Source organism: Nematolebias whitei, chromosome 8, assembly GCF_014905685.2.
Source record: "Nematolebias whitei isolate Nwh7 chromosome 8, NemWhi1, whole genome shotgun sequence".
Classification (NCBI taxonomy): Eukaryota; Metazoa; Chordata; class Actinopteri; order Cyprinodontiformes; family Rivulidae; genus Nematolebias; species Nematolebias whitei.
Window position 1 is genome coordinate 24781936 of NC_056505.1, and position 13056 is coordinate 24794991.

A 13056-nucleotide genomic window follows, 5' to 3' on the forward strand; every position below is an offset into this window, starting at 1 on the left:
GTGTGTGTGTGTGTGTGTGTGTGTGTGTGTGTGTGTGTGTGTGTGTGTGTGTGTGTGTGTGTGTGTGTGCAGGCGTGCATGTGAGATGAGGTGGATGCACGCATGGTTGTTGTGTGTGCAGGCAGAAGTGTCTCAGCATGTGTCCTGGTCTCCTAATGAAGTCATCTGAACTGTGATTTAACAGCCCTGGTTTAAAAGCCTGCCGCCCTTAACTCATAGCCTTGCTCCATTAGAACATGACATAAACCCCGGGCACAATAACTGTCCTGCCACTATAACAATATATTGGAGGCCAATGGGACACTTTGCTCACTCTCAAAGTCTGCAGAGAAAAAAAAAGCATGCCTCCTGTAAACAGCACAAGGAAGTCATTCAAGGAGACAAAAAACTTGTACAACATAATGTGTTTTTGTTGAAGACAGAAACAATGCTTATTAGTTTTGTCAACCATATATTATAGTGGTTTTTCCAGGGACTGAAATAGGTCGTAGAGTACAGTAATTGTTGCAGAGCGTCTGTGAAAAAAGCCAGGGGGTAGGAATTCAGCTTGCAGGTGTGTAAAAAGCTGTATCCTGAGACTTTCTAACAAACAAATGAGTGGATCAGAGATCAGGGTCCTTATCGCGCAGTCTTCAATAGCTTGAGAGATATTTTTGAGTCACTGATGAATCTGAGAAAACTTTGACAGCTTACATGTTGCTTGCCATAAAAGGATTTTCCTGCTCTCTGTGACTGACTCAGGCAGAAGCAAAGCCACTCTCCAAATCCTCCATGAAATCTGCTCTTCTGGCCTAACAAAGAGAGGCTAATGAGGCAAATGACAGCATCTAAGACACTTTGATACTGTGAGATTAGAGTGAATTATATAACTTTTACCCTTCCCAATCCCATCCTTTCTCATATTTTCGAGAGTTTCTTGTCAGAATTGACTACTCTTCCTTAACATGTCACTCACAATGTCAAACTGCATGTTCAGTCTCTTGCTCAGTCTCCTCCTATTGGAATTAATATCCACCTTATTCAGTTTCTATTCATGAATGCTCCAAGCCTAATTTGGCTCAGTCAAGCAATGACAGTATCTGTTTTAACATGCAACAAAGCAGCAAATAAGAAGAGGAGGAATGGAGTGTGTGTCTGTAGGAAGATGGCGTAAAGGCGCGAAGGCGACAACGCTCGTCATAGCACAGCACAGAGCTGCGTACTTCACCCTTATTAGGCCTGTGTCCTTGGCAGATGCAGAGCTTGCCCTTTGTTAGAAAGGTGTGTGTGTTACAATGGCAGTGATTTAGAATGGATTGGGCGTAGGCGTGGAGACAAGGTGCAGTAGCCCCATAGCTCCCTGATAGCTGGCAGCGTGACAGCTGTGAATGGAGAACAGGGAACAGCCTGAAGTACTGCAATCTAATATGTGTCACATACCTGCATAAATATTTATGCCTGTTGCAGAGTAGAGCAGGAGGGAAAGGAAGGAATGAGATGACTGGATAGAAGAGGTGGTCTTGGGCAAAAAGCTTCAGGTGACTAAGAGATCTGAGCTGGCCAGTCTTTATTCACCATTAAGAACTGTCAAATCTGTCCTGAAGTCTCAAAATACCCAATGACTAGCATAACAGGAGCCTTAAAATGTATTTAACTAAACACATAGTTTCTGTTAAATTAGTTCAATTGTATTCATAACTATAATTTAGGCTTTTAACACAAAACAACAAAAAATTACTGGGAAAAAAATAAATTAAAAGTACTTGAAGTAGAAACAGACATCACACGGCCAAGTTGAGATATATTTCAAAATCTTTAAGTGAGTCCACTCCTTACTGTTCAGCCGGCACATGACCTGGATAGAAGTGATGATGAGTGTCTAAGGAAAAGTTGTACCTCTCTTTCAAGGAGGAAAGGGTTGTTGTCTGAAGGAGGTGTCACTTTAAATTAAGGGCACATTGTCAGAAATATAATATATTTGCTTGATTTGATAATGTTTAGAACTAACCAACAAACAAAAAGACTTTCATGAACGCACGTTGATACCTAGGAGTTCAACACATTTTTTTTTCCTTCTTAAAAATCAAGTGTAAGAAATTTTCAACATCAGTGATACCTTCTGTTAAATGAATACTAATGTCAATATTAATTTGACTTAGATAATTTTGATCATAACATCCATCCATCCATCCATTTTCTTTACCCGCTTATTCCATTTTGGGTCACGGGGGTCGCTGGTGCCCATGTCCAGCAATCACTGTGCGAGGGGCGGGGTACACCCTGGACGGGTCGCAAGTCCATCACAGGGCCATACAGAGACAAACGAGACAAACAACCATTCACTCTCTCACTCACACCTAGGGACAATTTAGAGTTACCAATCAGCCTAACATGCATGTTTTTGGACTGTGGGAGGAAACCAGAGTACCCGGAGAAAACCCACGCATGCACAGAGAGAACAAGCAAACTCCACCCAGAAAGGCCCCTGGACCGGGGTTTGAACCAGGAACCTGCTCGCTGAGAGGCAGCAGCTCTACCAGTTGCGCCACCGTGCTGCCCTGATCATAACATTATGTAGCATAATGAACTCACAGAAGAAGAAAGTAACAGAAAACAGAAGCTGTTATAAAAAGTCCACCACTATTTTGGAAACCAAAATGGAAAAACTTGGAACAAACGCTGTCTTTTCATCCATGTGAGTTTAGAGGATTTTTTTTCCTGCCCAAGATGACAGCAGGAATAAAACAAAAGACACATGTGCGTGTCTGTAACAAATGAAAAGTTTTACCTGTTGGCCATCAGACTCCTGAAGGTGACCCGACTCATGCCCTCATAGGCTGGCAGCAGCCTCGGCCAGTCCCACGGCCAGTCGACCACGGCACTCTGTTGATGCATGAGGAAAGCGTATTGTTAGTTATTAATCAAGGTTAATACCATCAGTGCATTACCGCTCCAGCTGGGACCCACTAACAAAGGAGGAGGGGGTTCGCTAGCGTAGGCCATGACATCAGGCGATCAATCATGTCTGCACAAGAAGGTTTTTATTCCAATAAGACAGCAATTAATTTATAAAACCATTTGGGGGGATGTAGCCATCATTTATAGAAAGATAAATCAAATTTTGGAGTGAGTCGTTACTCTTCTTGCTATGTATTTTTTCTTTCCATCTTACATGGCAACCTGCCAACCCCCTCCCCACCCTCCTTTTTTCTCCATTTCTTTTGATCTGTTTTTCTTAGATACACAAACAAGCATTACACAGACTAACACACTACAGACTATTACCATATCAGGAAAGAAAATGAAACGTGTTTCTTTGATTGTTTAAATGTAACATTTAACTCCAGGTTATGTGACCAAAGAATGAGATCCATCCATCCATCCATCCATCCATCCATTCCATCCATCCATCCACATCCGTCCATTCCATCCATTCCATTCCATCCATCCGATAATGAAGATTTTTTTTCCTCCTCATGTTTGATTGATGAGTGTAACTTTTTCCCCCTCCTTCTGTCTTATTTGACAAACAACACTGGCACCTGAAACAGAGAAGGCATTTTAATCATTCTCTTAATAGGGTATTTCTATGCAAAGCTATGCAACCTCAGTCAATAAGCTTAAAATGGGCCAAACCTTGGGCTTAAGATGACTGTTCTTTAAAAACAATAGCAACAAACATGGTCCCAATAGACCACAAACATATAATGCATCCAATTTATTTGTTTAAAACCTATGTTAAAAGAAAAAAAAATGTATTATTATTATTGTTTTGTGTGAGATCATTGGAATATTTTTTGACAGAACAGAGAAGGTGAACTTAAGCTGCTTGTAACTAGACTTAATACCTTCATAAGAGATAAAAATAACTGAACATCATGGTGACACTCCTGAGGATAGGTTAGCAGTAAGAGAATATGTGGTTCAAAGCTCCAAAGAAGTGCACTTTTAGACTGCACTCTCCTTTAACATTACTTATTTTTTTAAGAAAAGAAAATGTCTCTCATCTTTCCACTTTTTCAGCGTTCTTTTCTTCTCTGCCATCCAAGCCCCATGCTTGGAAAAGGTAGCGACCTTTGGGAAACACAAAAGCCAAGCCCCAGAAAGACCTGACAGCTTCAGAGACTTTTATAGTACCCAGTTCATGAGGGACTCAAGAAGCTTCTCACCTTCAACATTAAGCATCTGGCCTTGGTTCAAATCAAAATGACACTACATCTACATGTGACAAGTACACCTGCACTTTGCAAAGTTTGAAAACTTAAAACTCACTCTTACTTTTTTAATTATTATGATTTCTTTTTATTATTAATAGTAGATTAGATGAAAATTCATACAGCTGGCAGAATTATTTACAAAAAGTATTTTGTCAAAATAAATTATAATGTTGACCTATAAAGGCACAACAAACCTGATCCAGCTTCTTCTTGCCAATGTGGTTGAATTGAAGAAGTGGGTTGAAACAGTCAGTTTGAGCAGGATTCTCAGGACCAACGTTAAAGTTAACCAAGAGATGAGGTTCCTTTGAAAGCTCGGTGCTTCCACTGAGGCGAGACATCAAGAGTTCCTGCATCAAATATATTAATGGAAATGAAAAACAGCATGGCAGAATAATATAAGATAACTTAAAAAATTGTCTGCAAAGATAAAGAGTGGCAAACTAAAAATAGTGGAAATGAAAGTTAACTATGTTTGAGTATTATTCCTGAAGAAAAAGGCATATGAAGAGAAATTATGTAATCATAACAGTTACAATAATCAGCTGTGGTTTATATCTAGTCTGACTGAATCTGCAAAGAAACAAAACTATCTAAATGCATATTAATGTTGTTTTAATGCAAGTAAAGCAAAACTTTGAAGGTCTTGAGTCAAATTTTCTTCAGTTAAACAGCCTTCTCCGACTAAAAATAGAAACGATAACCAAAAAGAAACTGTGTTTACTTTCTGCTCTTATTTCAACAACCTTTCTGTAATAATTCTGCAATGGTCTACCTGTCAGGTAAAAGATAGTCTAAAACACTGTCTGTAGTGTATGTTATAAGAAAATGGGTATCTCCATGGCTGGACATGGGCACCGGTGACCCCTGTGACCCAAAATGGAAGAATAGGGTAAAAGATAATGGATAGATGGATGGATGGGTATCTCCATGTTAAACTAATTGCAAAAATCAATGCAGACATGTTCCTATTGTAAGTATTTTACAATGTTTTATAATGTAGCTTGTTTTTTGTTTAGTTTTTATATAATTTATTGTATTTACTTTTCATTTTATATGCTTTTATATGATTGTCTATTGTTGTCTGTACCTTATCTGTGTTCTTTGTCTAAAACAGGTCTCTCTTGTAAATGAGTCCTCATGACTCAATGAGACTAACCTGTATAAATAAAGGCTGAATGAATTATGTTGTGAATTCACTCTATTTCAATCAGTCAAATTGATATGGCCTCTGAACCACCAGTCTCTACATTTAAACAGCCACCTTGTCTGTCCCTGACCAGCATATTCTTACCTTGACCCTTTTTGAAGCAGATATGTCGAGGTACAATCACAACCTGATATATTGATATGAATTAAATTAAATAGTGCATAATATGACTCTGGTTTATGTTTGTGGAACTCTGCTGTGACCTGATAAACAAACTTATGTTGGGGAAGCAGAAGATGTATTTGTGTGTGTATGTGTGTGTGCGTGCCTGTATGTATGTATGTATGTTTGCATGTATGTATATATGTATGTATATATTTATGTATGTATGTATGTATGTATGTATGTATGTATGTATGCATGCATGTACGTATGCAATCATTCAACCTTTATTTAGACAGGTTAATCCCATTGAGCCTCGAAGACTCATTTACAAGAGAGACCTGATTTCAACAAAAATGATGACAATCATGGACAACCGCGACAACAGACAATTATCAAAGAGGCATACAGATTATTATTATTATTTTTTTTTTTTACAAATTAAAATAAGATGGCAAAAAAAAGTAGCAAAAATGGCTGGATTATAAGGTGAATGTAGAAAACTAAAAACAGGAACATGTCTGCATTGGTCCCTGCCAGGAGTCCAACAGATTCTTAAAGCCACTTAGACAGGTCAAGGTCGAGAGCTTCAAATCTTTTTGTAAGATATTCCAGGAAACAGGAGCGGAGTAGGAGAAGGCCCTTTTGTCAAGTTCAGTCCTCACTGAGGGAACACTGCAGGTAATAATGTCCTGAGAGCACACGCTGGAGCTGCACTCATGCAGAGACATGTAGGAGGAGATGTATGAAGGCAGCAGACCAAGAAGTGACTTAAAGATGAAAATGTACCAGTGGGAGTGTCTGCGTGAAGTTAATGATGACCAGTTAACCAGTGAATACAAGGTGCAGTGGTGGGTACGATAATCACAACCAGTTATGAATCTTTGTGCACCATGATAGACAGCAGCCAACATCTGCAGGGTTCTTGTAGGAGCGTTCATGTAAATAATATCACTGTAATCAATGAAGGGAAGGAAGGTCACAGTTACAAGGTGTTTCCTAGCATTCAGAGTGAGAAAGAATATGTTTCTGACAAAGAAACCCAGTTTAACTTTCAGTTTCTTTACTAGGTTTTCCACGTGGAACTTAAAAGAGAGATGCGAGTCGACCAAGATACACAAATATTTATAGGAATCAACAAATTATATGGGGACACAATTTCAAATTCAATTCAATTCAATTCAAAAATACTTTATTAATCCCAGAGGGAAATTAAATGTTGTTGTAACTCATCATCCTGGTTTCATTAATGAGTTGTTATAGATGCTGATGGCTGTGGGCAGGAAGGATCTCTTGTAGCTGCCTGTCCTACAACGGATTTGAAGAAGCCTCTGACTGAAGACACTCTGTTGTTGTGTGACAGTCTGATGAAGAGGATGCTGAGGGTTGTCTATAATGTTTTTCATTTTATGAAGAATCCTTCTTTGAACAATCATCTCCAAAGGTTCTAGAGGAGTCCCCAGAACTGAGCCAGCCTTCTTTATGAGCTTGTTGATCTTTTTTAAGTCACTTGCTCTGGTGCTGCTCCCCCAGCAGATGATGGCAGAAGAGATAGCGCTCTCTACAACAGACTTATAGAAGATATGCAACATCTTGCTGCAAACGTTGAAGGACTTCAGCTTCCTCAAGAAGTACAGTCTGCTCTGTCCCTTCTAGTAGACAGCTTCAATGTTATATCTCCAGCCCAGTCTGTTGTCCAGGTGAACCTCAAGGTATTTATACTTCTCCAGCACCTCCACTTCTTCTCCCATGATGGAAATAGGGTTGGACACGTTCCTGATTCTCTGGAAATCTAAAATCATCTCCTTTGTTTTGTTCACATTCAAGATGAGATGATTGTATGAAGATGATTGTATGATTGATGATTTTATCCCCATTTGAGGATAAAATTGGAGGAAAAACTGCTGGACCGACTTCCTGTTTGAAAAAAGCATCCCTTTGGTTTTATCGCCGTTTAGGACAAGTATGAGGTGGAACAAATTGACTGGATGATGTCAAATGCGAATTGCAAAAGCTGGAAAGCCTTAGCAACTGTTTTAACTCGACAAGTATTTTTTGACTATGTGTAAAATAGAAACCACTTTTAATTATTTATTTCTTTTCTGAGGTCTTTCTAAACTGCTGTAAATTACTACAGTAAAATTCAATAACAACACTACATTTCTAAACTTCCTCATATTTATGTTGTACTATGTTAAGATTTTTTTTTTTTTAAACAGGAACTCAGTTGTATTGTCTCCCACATTCTCATGATAAAGTACTGATTTATTTGTCTATGTATTCATCATACATATTAGCTCAAACAAAGCTCAGCACTTTTAGGAGAACAGCTATACTTCATGTATCATTTGAAGCTATTTCAGCTAAAATTGTTAACTCTTAAGTTACCGGTACATGCAAAAAAGGAAAACTTTTTGTGCTTTATGCTGAGTCTTACAAGTCTATGTGACTAAATCTCTTCTACACTGAGAAATCACTAAAGGTTTGCACCCTTGAGGTCACCTGCACATGAGAAGATCAAAGCCAGCAGACTGCACACAGGCAGTAGCCCTCTTCCCTCCATCTTCCCCTTCTGAACAGCCTGCGGCCTCAGGCCAGCAGCCACCTAATTGCTGGGGAGAGCGAGTGCTTCCCTACCTCATTGCCTTGGATGATGTGATAGATCTGCCTCAGGTACTGGCTGCCACCTGCTTTGTGGCACACCTCCAGCAGAATCAGGCCTATTTTCTGCTCAGTCAGTTCAGCTGCAGCAACTTCTCTCTCTACCCCTTGCTCAAATATGCTGAGAGAAAAACAGTGATGGGAAGAGAAAAATATGTGAAAGTGAACATCGGGGTAAAATACAGTGATAAAAGAGAAAGCAAGAAGAAGAAAGGCTCATGTGAAGAAGGTATTTTGTGGCCAAGATAATAATTTGGACCAAAAAGTGATATTTGCTACATCAGAAAATGAAATCCTGTCTTTTCAAATAAACATTTTTATTTTTATTTTACTTTCAAGTCAAATTGCTCGCTTCAGAGGACAATTTAGCATTAAATTAATGAAACTCATCTTAGATTTCTTTTTCCAATCAAGAAAAACATGAATGAAAATTAAATTTAAGCATGTTAAGTCTTCAATAGAGCACAAAAAAATACTTTTAACATTTCCATTTCAATTCATGAGATACCTGGAACACTTTGACCAGAGGAACCTGCAGCACTAAAATGATTGGTGTGTGTGCACTTTTAGGTGTATACGTGTGTGTAATTGTGTGTCAAGGCTCTCAAGCATGTGCAGTCCCCAACTCTGGCATACGCCCACATCATTTCCTGCCCTTTCTGTATGGATGGGTATCACACTACCGTCCATCAAATCTTCTCCTTCACATACACTTCCTGTCATTGTTCCCTCTCACTTCCTCTTTCCCTTGCCCCCCTTTGTAATTATAATATGGCAGAAGCTGTGTTGCCTGTCAGCCAGCCATTGGCTGTTTGACATTGAGGGTGAAAAAGAAGAGGAGTCCCGTCTTGTCCGTATACATCGCCTCATTCTTTTGCCTGGCGGCCTGGCGGTAGTGTTGTCGGCGGTGGTGGCTGTGCATCCGTGTCAGCACCTGCGCTGTATCCTTTCCTGTCCATCACTGTGCAGGTGAAGCAGATGATTGGATTCAGTCAGTGGGGTGATTAATGAGGGCCCCTCTGGATTTGGGACAGCCTATCAATCATGTCATTAGGGCCAATGTGCCCTGAAAGAGGCAGACCTCCGCCAAGGAATAACTGCATTCATCTTCATCTGTGTATGCATCCCGTCAGCTCAGCCAGGGTCACCATGATGGAGAACAATAATCTTCTCCTCTACAAATTACTTTGCAAAGACAAGGTGGGTGACGCAGCGACGAGGGTTACAGTTGGTAAAGGAAAAAGAGAAAGTGAGATGAAAGAACAGATGAAAGCTCACACAAGGGGCAAACGTTCTTTGTCAAATGTTTTACTTTGCATGTGTGATGCCAGCAAAACGAAAAAAAGGGCCACTTGTTTTTGGAGTTATTAAATCCACAGCTCTCTCTGTGTGACACTGTACTCTGATTGTTTACAAGCCAGGCGTCACTTCCCTGTGAAGGTTAGTTTAATGAATAGTAATGATCCCACTGAATGCCTCCGACAGGTGATTCATAATCACTCTTCTTTCACTTTTCACTCAACCCCTCCCTCACCAGCTTTCCACTGTCCCATCTGTTCTCTTGATCTCTTTTCTTGTTGCTGTAACACGCAGCTCTTCCTAGAACTGGTTGTTGCTTAGTCAATGTTTGTTTTTTGTTTTTTTTCAGTAGACAATTCAATCAACTTTTCACGAGTATGAATGCATGAGTTTGTTATGATGAAGTGAGCAAACAGAGATGCCATTTCTGGGAACACGCTACACAACACAAAGCCTAAGGTCGTAGATAAACTTAAAATGATAGCTGATTTCCCATCATTCCAGCCTGCAGACCTCTCAGTAAAATGACATGTCCACCACATCACTTACCACAACACACATTGGAGATTCATTTATTTTACTCAAAGCTTTTAAATGAAAAATTAGTTTGATGACACCATACATCAGACATTGAATGCTCAATTAAAAAGGCAAGCTTTTTTTTGTTCTTTATTTAGTCTTCTTTTAATCTCGAGCAACAACATCAGTCAAGGTGATTGGTTTGAACCTTATTCTTTGCCAGACTGTCAGCCCTCAACCTATATGTTAGTAATCACAAAATTGAGATAATCTGATTGCATAAAGAGGCATTTTTGCAATGAAAATGCTCTCACTAAAACCACAATTCGTTTTAATCAAAAACTTGCATAGATTGATGATGGATAAGAAATAAAAGTGCACAGTCCTTGCCTAGATTTCTTATTAAGGCTTCTACTGCCTTTGGGTCAAAATGACCCATGAAGCCTCAGTTTAAAAACTGAGGCCTTGTGGCTCCTTTTGACCCAAGGGCAGCAGGAGGGTTAAAATCTACCAGGGGGATTCTCACCTGTCTGTACAGAGCTTCCGAGCCTTTTGCAGCTGCATGTTTATCCACTTGGGTCTTTTTTCCTCTAGAGCCTGAAGAACTTTGTGCATTGTAAGTCTGGGAACACCCTGTTATAATTAAGATAAATTAATAAAATCAAGTTGAACATCAAATCAATCATAAGTACAGTACAATTGAATCAATCATATAAGACAGTACGGCTATGTGCTACAATGAACTGCAAAATTGTGTTTAAGAATCCTATTTTTATCAGTATAGCCTTTACCTTTTGCTGAATGCTCACTGCAGCCTGTACGCACTCCCCGAGCAGAGCGAGGCAGTTCTTTGCCCCACCATCCAGAGCCAGACCACTGATCTGCTCAAGAGTGTTTATATCCTCCAGGCCCTGAATCAAGCAGCCAAGCAGGGCCCAGAGCAGCAGGCCCATTGAGCGCAGCTGTCGGGAATGCTGAGAGAGGTGCTTTTCTGCCACTTGAAAAAGGAAGCGAATGGAAAGAGGCAAGGATGCTACAACCAAAGGCAGGTTGGTAAAAACAAAAGACAATCCCTGAATTGCAAAAGTTATGGTACCTGGAGAAAGAAAGAAAAACCAGGTGTGTAAAACAGCCTTAGATTGTTGATAATTATGTTCATGAAATGTGACAAAGACTTTGTGCATACTCTTAGTGGCAGTGTCCTTTCCCCTTCCATCAAACGTTTTAAAGTCCCAGTCCTTTGGTATTTTAGCCAGGATGCTTTCTGGCACATTTTGCTTGAGCATGACTTCTTTGGACTCATCTGTGGCCTGCCACCTCAGCACCATAGACGCCAGCTGAACCAAAATGCTATTGGTTGACTTTGTCACCATTTCTCTGACACAGGTGACCAACACCGGTACCGTCTGAGTTGTGTCTTTTAGAAAATAGAAAACAAAGAAAAATGTTTAGATACTTTAATAAACCGGAAAAGAAAATTGAGTTCAGAAAATGTGTGCTTTCAATGAAAATGGATGAAAAGAAAAATTATTAAGAAACATGTAAAAAAAAAAAACAGTTATACAAAATTGGATTCTGATTAATTAAACGTTTATTGTGCTGCTTATTGTAAAGAAAAGGCTTGGAATTATTTTTAAAAGAAAGTATGATAAAGAAAAAAAAACATTTTAGATGCACAGTTAAGAAAATATAGAATAGTATGTATTTGTTCTTGTATCACTAAACACATCATGTTAAGTATTTGTTTCATTTTATAATTTCTGCTTTTCAAATAAGCACTGGTAAACATATTCAACCTGTGACTCCCTTTATCACACAATGTGAACATGTGGAAGTTATAATAAGTTGGTTCACACATTGCTTACTTGTTTTCTTGAACTATTTACATTGTAGCATTGTAAGTTTAGGTTTAATTCAGATGTTCTCAATCAAAACTTCAGTAGATGGCTTGATAGTGGGAGTACTTTTATCAGGTGCTGTGTGTGGTTTTAATCCCCCTGAACTTTCCTGTCACGCTTTTATTGATAACAGATAATCTACAGAAAGAAGTTGTGCAGCAGACAAAGACTTCTGACAGCTCTGTAAAATCAGAGGCTACCCAAGATTCTTGCGGTGACACTGGAATCTCTAGGGATGCAAGGTGAATGGGTAAATTCAAAGCTAAAAATAATTGAGAGAGTAGACTATAAAATGATATGGCTTTTTAAGGAAAAGGCAACCTGTGGCAAATGTGGTCTAGACTTATTTTTGTAAAAATACGTCAGTTGTCAAATTTTACATTGACCTAACTATATTGACAAGCGTATTGATTTGATACAACCTTGTGTGACAAAACATAATAAGTAGAAAAACAGTCAAACTCTGTATGTAATCTCTGAAAGTTAACTCAGCAAATGGTTTAAATAGCAATAGGGACACTGGGGGTATCCTGTACCAAAATTAAAATATGAAAATTTTGAACAGTTCAATAATTAAACTAATTATCCTGTGAGAATAAATGATGATTGCTTGACATTGAAGATTTCTCTCTGGCAAACGCTGTCTTTCATTCGCTCCCTCTGCCGACCCCTCCCGTGCTCTGTCCCCATCCAAATACTCTTCTCCAATCACCCTAATTTATGCTACAATAATTACCACTCGCCCAGGATATAAGAATCTCTACTAAAAAGAGCTCTCTACTCCACAGGAGTTCTGATTAAGCTGTGCAATAAAGCTCAGCATTTGGCAAAAGCAAAGAAGAAGAAGAAGAATTAAGGACTTATTGCAGTCAGTGAAGCATCATATAGTGCTTTAGTTCATGCACACTCAACATTAACATTTAGAAAAAAATAAAAGCCAATAAATTCTTTGGGGACAAAATTCTTATCTCCAAGTAAAATACATTACATTTGACTGCAAGTTATACAATTAAAGCATATTTGTTTAAAAATCCTTATTACTGTAATTTAGGTACTTAATTAAGATTGTCATGATCAGCGGCCCCCGCTGGCCCCCCATCTGCTTACTTCCCTGCCCCTTCATGACATGCCATGTTTTCTGCCCTTCTGGTCATGGTTTCTGTTCATGTTT

At 39.1% G+C, this 13056-nt stretch overlaps 1 protein-coding gene across 1 annotated transcript in view; it reads right to left on the bottom strand.

Moving 5' to 3' along the window:
• The window catches only part of kiaa0825 (KIAA0825 ortholog), a 158061-nt gene that overhangs the window by 95406 nt on the left and 49599 nt on the right, over positions 1-13056 (bottom strand). The window contains exons 17-22 of the mRNA XM_037680491.1: positions 11174-11404; positions 10779-11083; positions 10514-10620; positions 8146-8290; positions 4391-4546; positions 2768-2862 (exon numbers count right to left, since the gene is read on the bottom strand). Coding sequence (XP_037536419.1) covers positions 2768-2862; positions 4391-4546; positions 8146-8290; positions 10514-10620; positions 10779-11083; positions 11174-11404 — 1039 coding nt within the window. The remainder of the gene's footprint in view (positions 1-2767; positions 2863-4390; positions 4547-8145; positions 8291-10513; positions 10621-10778; positions 11084-11173; positions 11405-13056) is intronic.